This window comes from Oncorhynchus gorbuscha, linkage group LG24 (genome assembly GCF_021184085.1).
Source record: "Oncorhynchus gorbuscha isolate QuinsamMale2020 ecotype Even-year linkage group LG24, OgorEven_v1.0, whole genome shotgun sequence".
NCBI classification, from domain to species: Eukaryota; Metazoa; Chordata; class Actinopteri; order Salmoniformes; family Salmonidae; genus Oncorhynchus; species Oncorhynchus gorbuscha.
In genome coordinates this window covers 30,802,159-30,824,620 of record NC_060196.1, presented here as the reverse complement: position 1 = coordinate 30,824,620, position 22,462 = coordinate 30,802,159, and the positions used below count along the sequence as shown (strand labels likewise).

General features: G+C 40.8%; 2 protein-coding genes across 3 annotated transcripts in view; one reads left to right on the top strand and one right to left on the bottom strand.

Annotated features, from left to right (window-relative positions):
- The window catches only part of LOC124012163 (ectonucleotide pyrophosphatase/phosphodiesterase family member 2), a 29,216-nt gene extending 23,527 nt beyond the window's left edge, over positions 1-5,689 (bottom strand). The window contains exons 1-10 of the mRNA XM_046325637.1: positions 5,392-5,689; positions 3,931-4,036; positions 3,300-3,455; positions 2,776-2,901; positions 2,109-2,169; positions 1,754-1,851; positions 1,292-1,371; positions 959-1,078; positions 664-719; positions 68-133 (exon numbers count right to left, since the gene is read on the bottom strand). Coding sequence (XP_046181593.1) covers positions 68-133; positions 664-719; positions 959-1,078; positions 1,292-1,371; positions 1,754-1,851; positions 2,109-2,169; positions 2,776-2,901; positions 3,300-3,455; positions 3,931-4,036; positions 5,392-5,409 — 887 coding nt within the window. The 5' untranslated portion in view covers positions 5,410-5,689. The remainder of the gene's footprint in view (positions 1-67; positions 134-663; positions 720-958; positions 1,079-1,291; positions 1,372-1,753; positions 1,852-2,108; positions 2,170-2,775; positions 2,902-3,299; positions 3,456-3,930; positions 4,037-5,391) is intronic.
- LOC124012164 (DEP domain-containing mTOR-interacting protein-like) lies at positions 5,570-20,842 on the top strand. 2 transcript variants are annotated; one of them, XM_046325638.1, is made up of 5 exons: positions 5,570-5,719; positions 18,775-18,906; positions 19,033-19,103; positions 19,231-19,335; positions 19,520-20,842. In XM_046325638.1, the coding sequence occupies exons 1-5, from the start codon at positions 5,680-5,682 to the stop codon at positions 19,646-19,648; spliced, it is 477 nt and encodes a 158-aa protein (XP_046181594.1). In that variant the 5' UTR covers positions 5,570-5,679; the 3' UTR covers positions 19,649-20,842. The 2 variants fall into 2 exon arrangements, with proteins under 2 accessions (XP_046181594.1, XP_046181596.1); XM_046325640.1 differs by lacking the exon at positions 5,570-5,719 and adding an exon at positions 17,621-17,935.
- The last annotated feature ends 1,620 nt before the right edge of the window (positions 20,843-22,462 follow it).

The following is a 22,462-nucleotide window of genomic DNA, read 5'->3' as shown; positions in this document are numbered from 1 at the left end:
TTGGTGGAAGTGAGGTTGGTGCAAATTGATGTTCATATTTAATGAGCATTGGGGAAGAATATCTAACCTCTCATCGTCAGGAAGACTAAGCCAACGCAGGATGGTCAGGATTCTCCTCTCCAGTGGAATCACCCTGCAATGACAGACATGTCAGTCAAGTATACTTGCAAGTATCTCATGACTTAGTTCTAGAATAACTACATGTTATGAGGGTACATTATTTTGCTAAAAGAAATATCAACCAAAGTGTTTGCCTGGCAGTCTAACATGTGTTTATGCTAATTAGTGCAACTCGCTAGCAAAACAAACTGGACTCTAGGCTACCATGCTCTGGAAGCTCAATGGCCAATGTGTCTGATTGCGTGGGGGGGGCATTGTTTGTATGGATGTGCCACAGGAAGGACCAGCCCCCTCGTCATTATTAGTTAATAGATGTGCAAATGATTTGCACTATTTCAGTCAAATCACAACTTATTTGCATTTATTATCCCTTATTATCATCTTTATATTAAGTTTCACCACTCAGTATTAATGTTGTATAAATAATGAATGGTCTTGGTTTTTTAATCAACTGATCAATTATTTGTTGTGTCATTTTGCTCTAACAGGCCACCGTCGTTGACGGTCAAAATAGCCATTGACAAAGAGGCCACGTTAACTCACCACGGCCAGAAGAAGGTTCCTGCCTTCACCCCTTGCTTCTCTGCAGTGATCCAGATCTACAGATACATGGAAACAGGTATTGTTCCAAGCACAGATATAAAACACGAGGCATACAGTATGCAACAACAACAAAAAACATTCATTTATTATCTTATCCTTTCCTAACCACTTGATGCTGCTCCAAGTTACCATCTTACATTAGACATGTCATTGTGATTCTGCAAACCTTTAGTCTATTTCCCTAAGTTTAAAAACTGTGTAAGCGGGAAGAAATGGACAGTGTCTGTGCACTTACGGGTTGGCCACCCCACCAGCGGTGGTTCAGTTTCTCCCTCCCCCTCAGGCTGAAGTTGGCGTCAAACACGGGGTCATGCATGGAGTTGCCCACTATTCCATGAGACTCGGGATATAGCCCCTTGAAAACATCACAACTCATAGATATACCAGCGAAACATAATTGACGAAGATCTGTATAAAAGTTGTTACAATGTTATTATAATGCATAATGTAACATGTTGTTACAATGTATATGAATTGGGATCCATCTAATTGAAAACACATTTTATTTCAAGTTTCAATAAAACAGTGGTATATTCATATGGACATGCATCGGAATAAGTAACCATACCGTGGCAAGAGTATACAAATTGGGGAAAGTTTTGGAGGGGTACACTGGTCGCATGTAGGGTGCATGAGTGCCACATGTTCCTATATGGAAAGAAATGAGCAAATGGTCAATATATTATCAGTAGCCTAGAATCATTCATCACACTGCATGAAATCTACAGTGAAAGCACCTCACTTCAACTCATCCATTCTGGTTCTAAAATCTAATAGTAGCGTAGAGGAGAGTAGAATGTTGTTTTATTCCTAGAGACTTCTGCCTCTGCATTGCTTGCTCTTCGGGGGTTTTAGGCTGGGTATCTGTAAGGCAGTCTGTGACAACTGCTGATGTAAAAAAGAAATGTATAAAATACATTTGATTTATATGTAACTAAGTCGCTTGGGTTCCTGACTTTGTCTGCCTTCAACAACAGTATAGCTACACTATGGCCTATCTAGTGTCAGGGTGTGAGTGGGAGTGACTTACTCAGTTTCTCCATGTTGGGGATCACCGCTTTGCCCTTCTTCATGTAGGAGTCCCGGAACCCATCCACCGACAGCATGATCAGAGGAGGACGGATAAAACTGGGAATAAGGACCAAATACTCAAAAGCTGTCATGGAAAATTAGCTGTTGATGGGATGTCACTTGTTTAGTTAACACAAATGATATCAGAACCATATGGCCTTGTAGTGTTAGGTCAAAAGGTGTCCACCGGGCTACTGGTTCCAGTCCAAGTTGGAGGCGACTGCTGTGCTGCTGCCCCTTTCCCCCAGACCATAAAGCCACTGTCACTGTTTCTGAGGATAAAATCATTAACGTTTATTGAGTTTTTGACTTACCCTGCAGGACATTCAGGGCCTCTGATCTCCTCACACTCATCGTCCACCCATTTAGTGTCTCCTGCAAATAGGAGAACTTGAAAAGTTAAAGTCTAGCGCAAGTCTGCAAAAGTCTGTTGCCGGTGCATTGGAATTTGATTCAGAAGAAGAATTTCCCTCCCACTGCTTGTTGCAAAGTTTCACTTCTTCATTTTGAAAGTATTCGGATGATCAAAGCTTGTCAGAGTGTGAGAAGAATAGAAAACATGCATGCAATGTAGAACACTCAAACTCAACTCGGGACCTCGAAGACAGTTTCACTGTGTCTTTTTTAATCAGGGACTGATTTAGACCTGGGACACCAGGTGGGTGCAATTAATTATTAGGTAGAAACAGAAAACCAGCAGACTCTGGACCACGAGTGTAAGAGTTGAATACCCCTGATGTAGAATGTGAAAGTTACTATGTATATAAGAGACTCATAACTTTTTATAGGTTCATTGTAGTGTAAACAACAGTGAAACTAATGCACTTCTGCAGTCCAAAGGGAAAATGCACAACAAGAACCCAAATCCCACATTCTACTTTTCCTTCTAACTGCCTTCTCATTTGGTTCCAATACGGAATGAACTGACCTAAATTCACTTTCTTCAAAAGCCTTTCATACATCCCAAGTTCGAGTGTGTACCTTTGCAGAGGGCTTTGTAGTTGGTGCAGCAGTCTCCTCTGGCCAGACAGTCTTCTGAGCAGTGGCAAGCGTGGTCATCGTTTCTCGTCTCCCCACAGCGATCTTCACTGCACTCAAAGCTCCCCGCTGCACCAGGGAAGGGACATAAGAGTCTGTATTCACCATCAACAACTAGCTACTACAAAACCATAGTCATGACTCATGCACACACACAAAATCAGATAGCAAATTCCATATCAGCCATTGTTTAATTTGGTGTACATTATTTTTAACAGTAGTGGATGGTTATACTCTGTGCATACTGGGGAATATAACTGGGTGGTTCGAGCCCTGAATGCTGATTGGCTGAAAGCTGTGGTTAATCAGACCGTATATGGAAAAACATTTATTTATACTGCTCTAATTACATTGGTAACAAGTGTATATTAGCAATAAGGCACCTCAGGGGTTTGTGGTCATTTTGCCAATATACGTATCACGGCTAAGGGCTGAATCCAGGCACTCTGTGTTGCGGGTATACAAACCTGTTTTTAAACAGTGCTCGTCGAAATCTGAGCAGCAGCTGTAGTAGGTTTTGCACAAGTTGTCACATCTGCAACCTGGCGGTAAAGCTTCCTCCAATTCAAAACATCTGCCCTTACATGATCCTGCGGAGCTAACCCACAGGGAGTCTGAGAGAGCTGGGACAATAGAACACAATTAGCAACAGCGCTAACGAGACACACCGACACACCAACAAGTGATTGACACAGCGTCCATGGATGTGTCCTTAATATGGACACCATACTCGCTAGCAAAGACTTCAGCGTGCTGAAGACGTAGCCTGGTAAACACAGTTTGTGTGTGCTACACATAATAGGCTATGGCATCGTGACGACACAAATGACCACGGCTAAAGGCAACCAGGCTGCAGGAAATGTTACGTCAATCTTAAATATTGGGGTTACCACTGTAAGTCTATTAGCCTACTGTTCCAGAAAAAAGGTGCAATATGAAAGAAAAGGTACAGTGGTGATGCCAATGAACAGTTTCCATCCTTGAACGGACAAAACAGTTCCATTACTCTCTATTTTATTATACTGTAATAAAACCATTATTAGTCAACTGTGTCAGAGCAGGAAAGGCCAAACGTCAACACATCGATCCACGTCTCACTTTTGGTTTGGGGCGGAGATCCCGCATCTTCTCCAGGTCCACTTGCTTGAAAGACATATGCCACACTAACACTGGATCCCGCAAGGAGTGCGAAGAGAACAACTGCCTGAGAATAAGAGATAGACGTCACCCTGAAGCTGTTCACAGAATCAAGGAGTCAAGCCTAGAACATTAGGTAATCCACCTGATGAATTCAAACAAATCCCCAAATCCTTTTTTACGGGTACAAAAATACCAGTTATATACTGTGACAACTTAGATATGTGTACACTGGTTGATGTCAACTACATTCAAATACTCAAGCTGAGCATGATTTAGCCTACACTGTACAATTGAACCAATGGAATAGTCCCCCAAAAAAATCAAGTGCCCTTAAATAGGGTAGTTGAAAGCATTTGACCTATAGCCTATTTTTGACTCAGGTCTGATGATAGCACCATCCTATTGACAAATATTCTGTTGTTACTAGTGTGTGTTGAGCTTGAAATATGATCAAACAAACCAGAGTATCATTGAAGAGAGGAACATAATATTGTTACCCTTGAAGTACTCCTTTACAACTATCACAACTAGTGATTGCCTTTTGTTATTCCATAAGCAGCCCACGGTTTGAAGTTTGAAGAGAGGTTTGTTTTTCAATTGGAGGATAGACAAGCTGAATTTATGTGTAACTTGATTATCACGGCAAAATATTTCATACACAAATATCGCTATTTGAAAACGATCCCCCTGTTTATTGTCTTTTTGAAAGTTATTGACAATGGTTTAAAATAGTTCAAACAAGCCCTTTATGTTCACAATCTTTGTAATTTGATCCCTGATTAGACCACCCTGTGTATTTTTTTTAATGCTCAGGTCTATGTGAAATTGTCCAAAACAAAAATCTTAGCAGATACTGATATTTGTGTCAGCGAAGAGAAAACTTAAATGAATGTGATTCATTATGTAAGCTAATCAGTCTGAGCAGACGATTCCTGTCACTCATTGATTGCATCGCTATTGATTCAAGTTCATCTGAACTGCTGCACTTAAAACGATACATCTGACACATAGTCAGTCCTATTTAGTTTCAGTTGAAACATTTATTCTGAAATAAATGCTGGCATCAATTAAGAAAATGTAAAATAATGTGTTGCAGAACATAACCGAGCCTTACATGACTATACAAAATATTAATCACAAGCCAATTTAGCATGTTTACTTGCCCGGGTAAACAAGTGCGTGTGCCACTATTTACGGACTGTATGTAGCCTACCGACAATTTGGCTATTGTTTATTTTTCGTAGTTAATGCATTATGCACAGGATGAATCATTACATACGTTTTATTATAGCTCGCTTGCAAGATCTGGACGCCTGTTGCAAGGACGCATTTAGCATTTTGTCAGGTTGCCCAAAAGATATCCAAGAATTTCATGACTACATTTCAGAATACAACAATTATGAAACAATCTTACCGTACCAATTTTCCCAGTAACATGTTCCAAATAGCGTATCCTCTTAGTGCATTCTTCAAAAGTGGCAAAAAAAATGGTGGGCAAAGTCCACCCTGACCGTTCTGAATCGATGGACAGGGCGCTGGGGTTCAGCGCTGTTCAGTTGTCTTGCTCAATTTGTTTTTTTGCTGCAAACCAATGCGGATTAAGTAATGGTGACAGCTGCGCTCTGGTACAATGGTGCTGCTGGCAGATGATCTGTTAACCACAGTCAGCACTAAACTGCGGGTTCACTCCTACGCACGACCCGCGCAATGACCGAGGGAGAGAGAGAGACGCTCAGAGAGAGAAGGGGTGGGTTTTTATAACACTTTCTCAACTACAGTTTATGTTGAAATAACAGCTGTGAAAATAATTCTAGAAAACACACACAAAAATAACTTTTGGCCTTGGGACCATAGCGAAAATTCCTATAATTAATTACAATATAAGTTAAATAGTTTTCCTTCCAAAATATTGTAATTAAGTATGTTAAAAAGCAGCTTTTCTGTGTTGGAATTGTGTGAGCGAATACCTGTCATTATAAATATTCATGCGAGTTAAACACTGATTGGCCAGTTTATCCTCCTCAGCATTTTTTTAAATACCAAGCATTTTGAGGTGTTTTTTTTTCTTCTCTACAATTCATGCTGTAGCCACAAATACGAGTATAGGATGAGTCAACAACATTATTTGGGTATGCGTTAACATAATATTAACTTTTAAAAGTTAGATTTTCACAGGACAGTTACTTTAAAACTGCAAAAATGTATGTCAGCCACAGGGAAAACTGTATAGAATTGCAGGAAATGCATTTTAAAATGTAAACAAATATTCTGGAGGAGGACCCCCAGTCTACTGTTCGCCCTTCCCAATATCTACACCCTTGCATGGAAGGGTGAGTGCACAGGGTGATTCCATGTTTATCATAGGCCTGTACTGTAGGTCAGATATGGCATGTGTACCCTTGTTGACCTCTACTTGTGGTGCTAGAGGTTTGACTTGAAATTGACCCTTTATTGAAATATGTTTTGGAAATGCATGGAAAGCACTCCTTTTGCCATTTGTCATTTCCTGTGTGATTATGCTCTTAATTCATCAAGCCCAAAAGCAAAGATGAAAGTATTTTGATACTGAATGGGGCAATGCATATTTGAGGTAAGAGTCCTCAATTTAATTTACTACAACAAATACACCCCATTTTGTCTTGTTTACCAATCATTCTGTTCTGTTTATTGAGTCAAAGGGGATGTCACAATGCAAAGGGAACAGTTACTCAATGCTCCTCTCAAGGCTAGAAGTATAGAGGGTTCAAACAGCCCACAGGGGCATCCTTCAGTGCATGCTGATATACATTACAGTACACAATGTCATATTCCACTCATGTAGCAGGGGCTCTATTCCACAGCATTATAAAGGCACCAATGGTATCAATTCTCAGAAATCTATTTTTTTTTCTGGTAGTCAAACCCTTTACAGGAGGGAGGCTCTCTGTCACTGCGTTACTGTTTTGAAACTAATCAGGACAAACTTTGCTTGAGGGCATCCACTTCCTAAAATGTACTCCGATGTTATGAAATATTTATCAAACAATTGTGTTTTGTTCAGTCGTTAGAGGCTTAGGTAGTTATGGGTAGCTGTTGAATGACACAGCATTAAGACTAAAAGCTTGTCCTGTCTCATTCGGCTATTCGGCCTTTGGAGTGGATTACCTGGCATGGCCATTGAGCAATTTGATTGGGCAATGAACCTCTGTTACCTGGGGCTATGCTTACCTCCCTGATCCTACAGGAAGTTGGATCGGATAGGGTTTCAACTTCCATGTCACCTGGGGACCAGATTCATAAAAAAAAATCTCTCTCTGTGTGTGTGTGTGTGTGTGTGTGTGTGTGTGTGTGTGTGTGTGTGTGTGTGTGTGTGTGTGTGTGTGTGTGTGTGTGTGTGTGTGTGTGTGTGTGTGTGTGTGTGTGTGTGTGTGTGTGTGTGTGTGTGTGTGTGTGTGTGTGTGTGTGTGTGTGTGTGTGTGTGTGTGTGTGTGTGAAAAAGGGCAACTTCTGATACGGACTAAAATTACAGCCTGTCTTGGATTGGACACGGTCCCTCTCCCCCTCAGGCTCTGGTTGACAAACTTTACTATAGGGACACTTATTTGATATGGTTTCTAACTATGTTACCCTGTGAATTTCGACCAGAGAATCCTGTATGTTTTATCAAACTCCAGATGCACACCACAAGTTGAAATGGTTAAAGAAAATACCTTAGACAAAGAAGAGTTTGTGAGTTTGTCACTGCTCCTCATGCAGTAACCATTGCTCAGGACCCACCCTGCCTCGGTCTTTGTGCAGTCAAATGTGTCAACCACTATGATAGACCTTAAAAGGAAACATTGTTGTCGCTCTAGATTAATTGAACATATTGAGAATTGTCCAGGAATAAAATGGACAGTAATATAGTTGTGGGAAGTGAGGTCAAGAGTATACTCAAATAAGCTTATGCTGACATTTGTTGAGAGCAAAGTGAAAGAGCACACTACAGCACTTTGGACAAAGTTTGTAAATATTTGCCCCACCACGCACACTACATACTACACACACTACCTATCTGGTAGCAGACAAGTCAACACACCCTCACCTCTTAAAATGTCAGTCTATTGCCCAAATGAATCCCTCCATTTTGAAAATTCTAAAGATGCCAGACAGGTGTAGGTGCACTCATGCATGATTCGTCCAAGTTAACAGTGATGCAAAATCCAGAACACCAATAGAATTATTCCTCATAATACTCATATCCCACAGCCTACGGACAGATGCAACATTTTATTGTTTTAAATTGAGTTGACCTCAATTTCACCCACACAGTCCACTGACGTAGGACCACTGACCTAGTGCAAACAATACAATGTAACTAAAAAAACATATTTGAACTTGTCCCGCACACTGAGGCTGGTTCAGGGGATATCATTTCTTTCTAGTATTTTTAAGGCCAAGCCAGTATTCACAAGTTTGAGCATTGTGAGAGTTGACAGCTTTCTGCTTGAAAGGCTTGCAGGTTTTAGGCAGTATGTCTCTATGCTTTGCAAATCTTACACATCAGCAGCTTCAAAAGACATGGAATTAGTGCAAAACGCAGCATCATATGATGCAAAGTGCCTCAAACGGGGAGGATTTCTGTCCTTTGACAGTTACATATCTTGAAAACGTGATCGATGACTAGCAAAACATTTGGTGAATTTGTCAACGATGGACTATCTAGTGGTACTAAATATCTGAAGGTGTATCAGTTGTTGGGAACTTTAAAGTCATTGGAGGAAGTGGAGGACCATTCCTCTATTTGAATTTAAGAAAAAAAATATGAGACAAAAAAATCATTTTAGATGAATCTGTACTGAATAAATATAATAATGTCCAGATACTAAATACAAAATATGGATGAAAACACTGTTTTTCAATGGTCTACAGTTGTCTCGACAGCACACCCTATAGGTGAGGGTGTCATTTTTCTGTCCTCCTCCAGGTTCCCATTCAGTATTTAAAAACGGTCCATTGCTTTATAATTGACACATTCCTTAAATCCCAATTAGTTTGTTTAGCCAAAGAGTTTGAAACCTAACTGGTTTAAACTGTTAATATAAACAGCTGATGACGCGGTTGCAGCAATGCAATAAGCAGACACAATCTGATACATATGTCGTGAATGTTACCTTCTGTTCTACTGCATTCAGCACCCATGTGTCTTCATCTGTCCATTTTTCTATAGTTATTAAACGTATCGGTGGGACATTTTGCAAGTTTCTGGTCTACCTTCCCACCATTGCTGTTTTGATAGGTAACTTGTCTTTTGGATGTTTTACATTATCCAGGGAAGAATGAACAGATAGCCAATCAGATCTCTTGCAGTAGCATTCCACATGTTTCCCATCCAATCAAATGATTGAATGAACTGACATGTGCGATTCAGAATTTAAAATAATATTTGGGAGAAGATATTTGGGGCAGAGAGTCATTTTTACAGTTTTTCTCAATTGCCAAAACACAATTTCTGAAACCTTGCTCCATTTCCTGAAAAAATTAAACACAAAACCTCATCTTCAAGCACTAGTTACATAACCTCTGAATGAAACATTCGCCTCAAAACAGTTTTACCTGTGTTCAAAATCAAACACTGCTCTCAAATCATAAACAAAGTGATCAAAATGATATACACTCTCAAGCAGTCAGTAAACAATACACCGAAAAATAGAAAACACATTGTTCAAAACATACAATTCTCAGGGAGAAGTACATTTTTAATTTAAAAATAAAACATATTTTTCCATCATTGTCTTTTGATGAACGAAAACATGTTCTATCATAGTAGCTCAAAATTGATCAGAAATTACTACTCTGCTTTGCTCTTTGCAATTTTGTTTTTTGTTCTTCCTCCTCCTTGTACCCCTCTTTTTTACAGTACTGTACCCTGCATCTCACAAACTTGTCCTTTGTCTCTGTGATACTGTAATTCTTGTTCTTTTTTGATATGAACCTGCAACCAGTCAAAATCTATTGAGCAGTCAGTACTGTTAATAAATGGAGAGCACAATGTTCAGGGCCATACAATTTGTCCATTGTACAGTATACAGCCTACAATGCACTGTACTACAGTCTCCATTCTCAGACTTTCTCCTTCAACAACCTGTTTGCTCTCTGAACTGGCTTATATTGGTTGTGTCGCATCATTTGGAACAGGTTAAATCAATTTTGAGTGGTTGTGTTCAATCAATGACATATGTTCTCTATTTGTATTTGTACTTGTGTTTACCAGTATGGATGACATGTGCATTAGAGTGCAGAATGTGTTTAGAGTTTTGCTGAAAAGTCTAAGTGAGATCTGCAAATTGTGTTTTACCATGTGAAATGGTTTAAGGTATTGACAACCGACTGCATAATTAGCTAATTGAGTCCAGGCAACTGAGAACTTTGTTCAGCCAATGGGTTATAGTGTTTTAGCAATTGAGAAAAACTGTAATAGCATCTAGTGAAATACCCTGCCTCAGTTTCAGTAAAAGGCTGAGAGATGGGGCTAGAGAAATGTAACCACTCTCAAATGTATAGACTTAGCTATGGATGCAAGGACTGACCATCCATGATATCAAAAGTACCATGTTAACTATGGTTTGAGGCTATGCAGTGTCTGTTTACATTTACTTTCTTTACAAACATTAAACAAGCTTATATTTTGGGTTCTGATGCAGTTGAACTAAACAGTTGAACTAAACTCATGAGGCAGTTATAAGTTGAATTCTTCATGAATCAATTGGAACATATCCTTCATTAACAAGTCCAAAAAATGGATGTGGCAATTGCAGATTGCCGCTTTAAACAAAGTTGCACCGTGGTGCTGTAGTGTCGGCAGCTAGATTAAAAATAGGTATTTTTCCAAATAATTTTCATCCATCGTCCTCAATTTCACAAGTCTAAATCCGACACTGGTATAAATGTACAGAAACATATGTTCTACCATCTGCGCTGGGACCCTTGAACTCTTCATTTTGAAACGTATTCTCTCTGCTGGTGAATAGTGGTACTGATTGTGAATAGTGGTAACATCATTTCTACTTCTGAGTAAACTACGGTCATAGGAGTCTTTGTTAAAAAGCACTGTTACTGTACAACTACAAATATAAACCTGGCTGGATCGTGACTGCTTGTCAGTTAACTTTTGTATGGTGGTGGTATCAAACTTGTCAGTTAACTTCTTCCATTGTTGTCCCTCACCAACTTTAAACATCTGCTATCTGAGCAGCTAACCGATCGCTGCAGCTGTACATAGTCCATCGGTAAAATATCCCACCCAATTTACCTACCTCATCCCCATACTGTTTAATTCATTTACTTTTCTGCTCTTTTGCACACCAGTATCTCTACCTGCACATGACCATCTGATCATTTATCACTCCAGTGTTAATCTGCAAAATTGTAATTATTCGCCTACCTCCTCATGCCTTTTGCACACAATGTATATAGACTCTTTTTTTCTACTGTGTTATTTATTGACTTGTTTATTGTTTACTCCATGTGTAACTGTGTTGTCTGTTCACACTGCTATGCTTTATCTTGGCCAGGTCGCAGTTGTAAATGAGAACTTGTTCTCAACTAGCCTACCTGGTTAAATAAAGGTGAAATAAAATAAATAAAATGTAGATGTCCTCGATAATTCCCACCGAACTAGTATAAAGATCTTGGATGGAGACTGTCTGCGAAAGTAGAGGACAATAAAGAGCCTAAAGAATATATTGAACTTCAAAGAGTGGTATCAAACTGAAAAGTTTCTAGCAGAGAATTACAAACTATGATCGCATTATTAGCACTTTATTATGATCAGGGGAGGCTGGTGTAACGGCTATGAGAGGAAAGGCTCATTGTAAAGGCTGGAATGACATAAATGGAACAGAGTCAAACATGTGATTTCATATGTTTGATACTGTTCCATTTATCCCATTACAGACATTACAATGAGCCCGTCCTCCTGTAGCTCCCCCAACCAGCCTCCACTGATTATGCAACCACACATCCATCACACATCCAACTGACCAACCATTGTCTCCTGACAATTGTCATTCCTTCAACTGTCTGCCAACTGACCTTAAATGGCAAATGATTAACCATGTATAAGACAAACAGAAGTGGCACGTGTTGACTGTTGAAACAAGCCCCACTGTATAAATTACTGTGAAATGACACTGTGCGCCTGCCATTGCTATCATGTAGGCCTATAGCAGGGATGGACTCTGTTACACATGATACAAAGCAAGGACAAATCCAAACTGAATTTGTGGTTCCAATGTAGGACACGTGCTGATAAACAGTAAGTCATGTTGTCAAATTAAATTAAATCAAATTGTATTAGTCACATGCGCCGAAATGCTTACTTACGAGTCCCTAATAAGAGATACAAGTAACAAATACTTAAAGGGGGGGGGACAATGCGAATAGTCTGGGTAGCCATTTGATTAGATGTTCAGGAGTCTTATGGCTTGGGGGTAGAAGCTGTTAAGAAGCCTTTTGGACCTAGACTTGGCGCTCTGGTACCGCTTGCCGTGTGGTAGCAGAGAGAACAGTCTATGACTAGGGTGACTGGAGTCTTTGGCAACTTTCAGGGCCTTTCTCTGACACTGCCTGGTGTAGAGGTCCTGGATGGCAGGAAGCTTGGCCCCAGTGATCTACTCTCTTACCCTCTGTACTGCTTTGCGGTTGGAGGCCGAGCAGTTGCTATACCAGGCAGTGATGCAACCAGTCAGGATGCTCTCAATGATGCAGCTGTAGAACGTTTTGAGGATCTGAGGACCCGTGCCAAATCTTTTCTGAGGGGGAATAGGTTTTGTCGTGTCCGCTTCACGATTGTCATGGTGTGCATGGACCATGTTAGTTTGTTGGTGATGTGGACACCAAGGAACTTGAAGTGCTCAACCTGCTCCATTGCAGCCCCGTCGATGAGAATGGGGACGTGCTCGGTCCTCTTTTTCCTGTAGTCCACAATCATCTCCTTTGTCTTGATCACGTTGAGGGAGAGGTTGTTGTCCTGGCACCACACGGCCAGGTCTCTGACCTCCTCCCTATAGGCTGTCTCGTTGTTGTCGGTAATCAGGCCTACCACTGTTGTGTCATCAGCATTTAATGATGGTGTTGCAGTCGTGCAGTCATGAGTGAACAGGGAGTACAGGAGGGGGCTGAGCACGCACTCCTGAGGGGCCCCTGTGATGAAGAACAGCGTGGCGGATGTGTTGTTACCTACCCTTACCACCTGGGGGCGGTCCGTCAGGAAGTCCAGGATCCAGTTGCAGAGGGAGGTGTTTTGTCCCAGGGACCTTAGCTTATTGATGAGCTTTGAGGGCACTATGGTGTTGAATGCTGAGCTGTAGTCAATGAATAGCATTCTCACATAGGTGTTCCTTTTGTCCAGGTGGGAAAGGGCAGTGTGGAGTGCAAAAGAGACTGCATCATCTGTGGATATGTTGAGGCGGTATGCAAATTGGAGTGGGTCTAGGGTTTCTGGGATGATGGTGTTGATGTGAGCCATGACTGGCCTTTCAAAGCACTTCATGGCTACAGAAGTGAGTGCTACAGGTCGGTAGTCATTTAGGCAGGTTACCTTAGTGTTCTTGGGCTCAGGCACTATGGTGGTCAGCTTAAAAAATGTTGGTATTTCAGACTCGTACAGGGAGAGGTTGAAAATGTCAGTGAAGACACTTGCTAGTTGGTCAGCGCATGCTCACAGCATACGTCCTGATAATCCGTCTGGTCCTGCGGCCTTGTGAATGTTGACCTGTCTAAAGGTCTTACTTACATCGGCTGCAGAGAGAGTGATCACACAGTCTTCCTGTACAGCTGGTGCTCCCATGCGTGTTTCAGTGTTATTTGCCTCAAAGCGAGCATAGAAGTAGTTTAACTCATCCGGTAGGCTTGTGTCACTGGGCAGCTCTCGGCTGTGCTTCCCTTTGCAGTCTGTAATGGTTTGCAGGCCCGGCCACATCCGAAGAGCATCAGAGCCGGTGTTGTAAGACTTGATCTTAGTCCTGTATTGACGCTTTGCCTGTTTGATGGTTCATCGGAGGGCATAGCGGGATTTCTTATAAGCTTCCGGGTTAGAGTCCCGCTCTTTTAAAGCGGCAGCTCTAGCCTTTAGCTCAGTGCGGATGCTGCCTGTAATCCATGATTTCTGGGTGGGGTATGTACGTACGGTCACTGTGGGGGCAACGTCATCGATTCACTTATTGATGAAGCCAATGACAGATGTGGTGTACAGATGTTGTAATACTGTCATGTTGTCTGTATGGTCATCTTGCAGCTCTGTAAACTGAGCTTATCTTCTATGTTTTTGTCACTGTTCAGTGCAGGCTTTTATGGTCATCTTGACCTGGGGACAGACAGAGACATGTCTTGAAGGAAGTTGGGACACATACAGTATAGGACATGAAGAGAGTTGGGACACACAGTATGGTACGTACTGTACAGTGTGAATTCCGTCAAACCTGCCATAGCAAGTGTATTTACTATTATACAACGGGTGGTTCTAATCCTGAATGCTGATTAGTTCAAAGCATATTCCAGCCGGTGTCTATTCCAAAAGTTACCGCCGTCTAAATCTACAACGTTAAAATGCCAATTTACTCTGTTCCATCTGACTGCGCAATCCACTGTCTCATCAGCCCAGCCAGACAATTTATAAACTTGAACTCCACTATAAAATGCATCTAGACATTATCTCACGCTTCTTTTAGACTAACATTTAGTGTTCAACAGCAGAGATTTGTATAAACCTTGCTATCTATCTCTCTGACATTTGCAACATTGTTTCAATATGTCCCGTAATAATGAACGTGCCGGGAGTCAGGACGAGACAGACGGACAGGCAGCGTTTCTCAGCCAGTCGTGTCTCAGCCAGTCATGAATCAGCTGGCATACTTTTTATGGTTATATACAAAGAAATGTCAATTGAAAAAAGGTCAAACAAACGAAGTGCAGCTAGTTTGCGGCCTTTCCAGCTATACTGTTTGAAGTGACTGTAAATTAGCCGTAGCTGGCTAGCTAGTAAGCAAATGATAAGAACGTTGCCTGCCAGTATGGCAATGGAACATTTAGAATTAACAACTGTGTCGCGTCCATAGATACAGAACAGAAAGATAGAATCAACTGAATCGATAGAATGAACGACCGACCGGCTTGGGAAGCAACCCAAGACTTGTGTCAGGACTATATCTTGTGGAAGGATGAAATAGTATGAATAAATTCATCAAAATAAAGTGATAATCCCCTCGAAGCCAGTGTTTGGAGGATACAGTATATATATACCCTCCAAACACCGTCTTCTAGGGCACAGTTACACACACACACTACGTTTTCGGAAATCCGGAGGCATCTACCTTTGTGCAGAGCCTAACTGTTACTAATAGTAGTATAATATCCAGGAACATTCTGTTGTTTTATTTGGGGACATATGGGGAAAGAGCTTAGCGCTACATTTGGGATTTATTGAATGGAGCTCTAAGTCTACAGACATAGGATCTTAATTTGAGCCAATTTGCTACAGCAGGAAAATAATCCTGCAGCAACAGAAAATGTGAATTATTATGTGGATTATAACGATGGACATTTTCTTATAGGGGCTGGTGCATTTTTCTTTAAGGCAAATCAAGTTTGACATTTTAAAGTTAAAATGACAAACTTTAGAAGCTTTTTTAAACCTTGAATACACAACGAGTTTGCATTTCCTGGATGATTCTCAGCAACAAAAGAGTGATCATCCTACATCTGCATGTAAGAAAAGGCCTATGTAAAGTTATTGAGCTATATGTTCTCTAAATACCTCAGGCAGTGTGACATCCATATCAGAATTTATAAGCCTATTGATCACGACTCACCTCTCTCTATACATTATGAATTATGTCTCTACATTTTAGCAATGAAAGAGGAGAGAGATATTGCTATTGGATATTGCTCTCTGGCTGGGCAACCAGGCAAAGGAGCCACAGAATAGAGGTCATCATGTTATACAACTGATCATGATGCACTTAGTGTTGGTGTGTGGTCAATGAATATCTTGGTTTGATGATCATCTTGGTTTGTCATTGAAATGATACAATACACTTTATTTTATTTCTTTCTTTCATCACATTTCCAGTGGGTCAGAAGTTTACATACACTCAATTAGTATTTGGTAGCATTGCCTTGAAATTGTTAATTAACTTGGGTCAAATGCTTCAGGTAGCCTTCCACAAGCTTCCCACAATAAGTTGGGTGAATTTTGGCCCATTCCTCCTGACAGAGCTGTTGTAACTGAGTCAGGTTGGTAGGCCTCCTCGCTGGCACATGCCTTTTCAGTTCTGCCCACAAATGTTCTATAGGATTGAGGTCAGGGCTTTGTGATGGCCACTCTAATACCTTGACTTAGCTGTCCTTAAGCCATTTTGCCACAACTTTGGAAGTATGCTTGGAGTCATTGTCCATTTGGAAGACCCATTTGCGACCAATCTTTAACTGATGTCTTGAGATGTTGCTTCAATATATCCACATAATTTTCCTAGCTCATGAAGCCATCTATTTTGTGAAGAGCACCAGTCTCTCCTGCACCAAAGCACCCCCACAACATGCTTCACGGTTGGGATGGTGTTCTTCGGCTTGCAAGCCTCCCCTTTTTCCTCCAAACATAATGATGGTCATTATGGCCAAAGAGTTCTATTTTTGTTTCATCAGACCAGAGGACATTGCTCCAAAAAGTATGATATTTGTCCCCATGTGCAGTTGCAAACTGTATTCTGGCTTTTTTATGGTGGTTTTGGAGCAGTGGCTTCTTCCTTGCTGAGCGGCCATTCAGGTTATGTCGATATAAAACTCGTTTTACTGTGGAAATAGATACTTTTGTACCTGTTTCCTCCAGCATCTTCACAAGTTCCTTTGCTGTTGTTCTGGGATTGATTTGCACTTTTAGCACCAAGGTACATTCATCTCTAGGAGACAGAGATATTTGTGGAGTGATTTGAAAAACAAGTTTTAATGACTCCAATCTAAGTGTATGTAAACTTCTGACTTCAACTGTAATTGGGTAAATATATTGAATATTATATTTGTAGAGGCAAATACCTCATGCTGTCAACAGCTAGGAATGTTCTTGATTTATCTCACAGAAGGCCATTATCATCAGTTTGTTTGTCGATATGTCATTGTGGATGTAGTCATTGTTGATATGGATGTTGTTGAACCTTCCCACTGACCATGTCTCTCATCCATGTACCATGACAGAGAATGTGTGTGTGCGTGTGTGTTTGTGTCACACCCTGACCTAAGTTCCTTTTTTATGTCTCTGTTTTAGTTTGGTCAGGGCGTGAGTTGTGGTGGGCATTCTATGTTTTTGTTCTAGGTTTTGTATTTCTGTGTTTGGCCTGGTATGGTTCCCAATCAGAGACAGCTGTCGATCGTTGTCTCTGATTGAGAACCATACTTAGGTAGCCTGTTTTCCCACTATGATTTGGGGCTAGTTATTTTCTGGTTAGTGTTTGTTGCACCTGTCAGAACTGTTTGTGTATCGGTTTTGTTTGTGTGTTCATTCGTGATTAAAAGCTATTATGGATGCGTACCATGCTGCACTTTGGTCCTCCTCTCCTTCCACCATCGAAAATCGTTACAGTTTGTGTGCGTGTGTGTGTAATAGAGAATGTCCTGTCCTTCCACTCCACCTTGCCTGACCACAGTGACCAGTGGAAAACTCCACTGTTTCTTTCCCTACCTCCATTAGAGCATTAGTGATCCCAAGATGCCTTTCTCATCTCTTATCGCCTACCCTGGGATAGCCTGGCAACAAGTCATCCCTCAACCCCTCCCACTCCCTCCCGGCCAGCCTAGACTGTTTACTCTCTCTGGGGGTTAACATTTAACATTTATACCGGAGCACCACAGCTGACTACATCATCAGCGATTGTGGACAGCAACCTTCCCAAGTTACTTGGCACTTTGGCTGGCAAACCTTTGAAGAATTGTACGATGGGACCTCGGACAGCTGGTAAGGGCAACTTTTATTGCGCGAGGCAAATACGTGAAAGGTGGAGATTGTAGGTTTACTGAACTTGTAAAGGGTTTACTTGCTATGGCTAATGTAATATTGTGTCTCTTGTTAAGTCATAAGCATTGGTGTTGAGTTCACCTATATGAGTGCTACGAATACAATGGTATCACAAGTGGATGAGGATCTCTTTTTACTCCTACTTGTGCTCTTAAGTATTTTTAAATGATCATGTTTATTCCTTTTTTTGTGAGACTGAGAACCATTTTATTGATGAAAAATTATAGATTAGTCCAATTATATGCAACTACAACTTAGAAGAGATACCCAGCACAGATGAAAGGATTATTACATTGAGTTTGACTGGGGGTGAATTTGACCTTTTATTCTATATGTCATCATAATAGCATGTTGGTGATTGTTATGTAACCAAGTACAGTAACCATAGCTGGTATAGGCTGGTATAAATATAAGCTTGTCAGGAAGTGTTACCGTGATATCAATCAACTCAGGGAGTGTTCATACAACACATTATGTGGCTATGTTTGATTAGCAGCAGACACTTTGTTCTTTCATAACACTCAGATATGAAATGGGAGGCAGTGGGGTATGTGGTGTGCGTTTGATGTGTTCTACTGTGAACTACAGCACAGCTAACAGTTCTGAAACTGGAGTGTGTGACTGTGTGTGTGAGACATTTCCGAAGGAATAACATGGTGGCCTCCTTTTGTTATTCGTGCTTTTTCCTCTCAGTACACTTTGCCAATCACTCTCAATCATAAAACATGTCTATGCTCTCTGTGCGACAACTCTGTATGTTCTTCTTCTCTTTCTCTCAGTCACTCCATCTAAGGAAAGAAAGATGGTGTCCGGGGGGCAAGATAACGGTTTTAGTAGTGACAACAGCGGGTATTGTAACAGAGGTCCCATGCTTAGTCCTACCTCACCTGTGCTGTCAAACCCCAAATCAGGTTAGAATCTCTCTGGTCTTCACCTAAAGCTGTATCATGTCCTCTCTGCTGTACAGATTCAATTTAAACACCACTGTTCGTGATGACACTGAGCATTTGATAACAGCGTCTTTGCTCCATTGACAGTGCTAAAGAGACATGTAAGTCCAGAGGAGCTTCGGAGACCAGGAGGGTCATACATAAAGAGGACGTTTACAGTACGTTACCACAGTGTTCCCTCTTATTCATGCAAAAACAATGAAACACAACCAAATATCAAAGATATCCATAACCTTTTTTCACGATTCTATTCCTTTGTAAGTCATGTGATCAATCTATCTCCAGATTGTGGGTGATGCGGTGGGCTGGGGCTTCGTGGTCAGGGGGAGTAGACCATGTCATATCCAGGCAGTGGACCCCAGCGGCCCTGCAGCAGCAGTAGGAGTGAAAGTGAGTACCATGGCATTGTGGGACATTTAGTGCAAAGAGCATCTCCAGGGCTTACAGGTTGATAGCTTTGTCAAATCAATATATTTGTTATACTGGGAGACAATACTAAGTCTTCCTCTGCTATGTGCAGCTCTCATAAATGATCTTCGTTACGTACAGTATTTGACCAAAGTCCGTTTTCCAGGTGCGCCAGTTTGTGGTCTCTGTCAATGGTCTGGACGTCCTGTCTCTGGACTACAAGACGGTCAGCAACCTCATCCTCACTGGATCGCGGACCGTGGTCATGGAGGTTATGGAGGAGTCTGATTGCTGAGGATGAGGTTGTATTGTATTCGGTTACAGTCAACTTAAGGCCTCAGTAACCCATTGGCTCTTGGTGGTCGAAAGCTTAAGAGTAAGAATGTGGACTGTATTGGCCGAAATAAAACCCTAGATACATTATGACCTTGATATGGAGCCAAATGGACTTAGCTACATGATGGACTTGAGACGCGGGGTCACAGCAACAGAAAACTGACGAGCCCCACTGCGAAGCCGTGTGTGCATACATCATCAGTCTGAGACTCTGGCCAGTGTTCTGTGGTTAACATGGATACTGCTAGTGTTTTTTTTTTGCTCTCCCACAGCAGTTTAGACTTTTGACCTGTGCGCCTGCTGTTTGCTTTTCCACCCACTCCCTCGTTTGCTCCAATGGAGGGTTCCTTCCTAGAAAGACAAGTACTTAGGGTGTTGTTGATTAAGTGAGGTGGCACATATTGTCAACAACACCGCACTTTGTGACGTGGCAGAGGTGTTTTTGAGAGCAGTAGAATTTCTTTCGATGATTTAGCTTTGCATTTAGCTTGGAATATGTTTGGCATTGAATGCTAAAGTTTGGTAGCGGGAGTAACTTAAACCTTGTATTCATATAAAGGTGAAATAAAAAAATATTGGACTGAAAATAGCACAATACTGTCAAACTGCAGATCACATATTTTCCGACTGCATAAAAAGGCTTGGATGTCATCTTGGTTTCTGATTCCACTGCAATATTTCTTGGAAACCCACAATACTGATAAAAGTTCAAATAATCAAACAGTCGTAGCCTATCAACATGTTAATCCTTTTTTAAATGTTTTATTTTGAAACAACAAATCCGTGTGTTATGTTAATGCACATAGATAGGTTATGGCAGTGATATTGTGCATTTTGTCAAATATGTCAAGGGTAATGCATGATCACATAGTCTAACACAAGGTATAAAGGACCCAAAGCACTAAAGGAGTTGTACTTTCATATAGCCATATAGCCCGACCCTATACATTTGTTATGGTCAACTGATCTTTAAAGGGTATTAGTGCAGACCAGGCCAGCAAAGAGTATCTGAATTTGTGTTGGCGTCTGATCAGTGTGAAAATATTTCAATTAGCCAATGAATTAATAAAAATAAAGTAATTTAATGGAAAATGTTAGCAAATGTGTATTTGAATAAATGTTTATGATATTAAAGCAATAACATGATTCATCACTTGCAAATAATCAATCTTATTATTGTTAAAAATCAGGGCTCACGTCAACGGAAGCAAATTATTTTAGCAACATCACCAGAAAATCAATATTATGGATAGAAATGTAACCTCTTCAATCGAATAGCAATAAAGTAAGAGCATTTATTGAACCCTGACGGGAACTTTCAACTGCAATAAAAGTTCAAATAACCTTGAAGATCAAGATCAACAGGATCATATTGGCATTCCTAGATTAAGTGGTTATAATATCTGGTCAAGGAATGTGCATTGTGCAATAAAATCTGTAGATGGCATGTGAACTATAACAACATTCAATCACGTAAACAGACTATATGGCTCTGACCACCAGGTGGCAGTATGTACCATATATACAACTGATATTTCCCAACTGGATCTCATTGAATATCCAAATCTCTTTTACAGGCTTTTTACTGGAAATACCTTTCCAGTACTTTGAGAAGTTGTTTTGTTTGTCATGTTTGTTTGATGTCACTTTTGCCACAATAATATTACAATAACAAACCACAAGCTGCATGATATTTTTCCTGCAATATTAGTAGGGTCGCTATCACTACAGATGACTAAAATATCCAGATTGGTGCCTGTTAGTGTAGGAAAATTATGTTAAGATAACCCCTCTGCTGCCCTCATCAGAGTTCAGGGGCCACGGGTTTAAGTGCAGTAGCATGGAATGCTCTTAAGATGGGTCAGGGCTTGTGTCAAGGGCAGACATTGGGAGCTTCTTCAAACTCCATCTAGTGATGAGCTCAGCATTATGAACGCACAAAGATATTCAAAAGCAAAAAGAGGAAGTGATATAGTGTAACCATATCCTACTGTAACTACAGTAACTACAGTAACAACTGTGAATTCTCTAACTGCAGGAATGTTAACCCCATAAGGGGCCTCCAATAAAAAGAGTTGAAGAGGGATTCCACAGGTAATTGATTTAAAAAAAGACGATTCTTTATCACTTCTGTCATGACCGTGACCTTGCTGTCATAGCGATGCATAAAACACAGCGTACCTAACTACCCCTCTGTGCTTGTAGAAACACATTCGACATTGGGTCAACTGGGAAAGGTGTGTAGCCCAAGGGGCTCTTGTAGACCCTATAACTTCATAGGGCTAACCATGCTAACATACTGTATTCAGTCACAGTCTGCCTTTAGTCAATGATGTGTTAACTGCCCATTGATGAGTGGGCACTAGTTTGCTGTGAGATGGTCTAATAAAAACAGCTACAGTATCTAGAAGTTACTCAGATAAGTCAAAACTACTATCTTTTTCAACAGCAAGAGTAGAGCCTGTGTGTTTGGAACCATTTCAATAAAAAAATACTATATTTATTGAGTGAAACATTAAACTTCATTGGATATTCATTCAAAAAAGAAAAGTAGGCTGTTCCACTCATAACACCAAAGTGGCAAATTCGGGGGTAACCTGACGGGCCTCTTGAAGTAGATGCTAGGTTGCATTAAGGTTGCTGCAACATGATCAAAGTGAGTGGTACTTACTGTAATCTTAACTTGTGTCTGTGCTATCCGGGATCCTTGGGACGTCACTACCCCATTGAAGTTGACATTTTAAATGGTTACGCTAAGGGTTAAGGTTAGGGC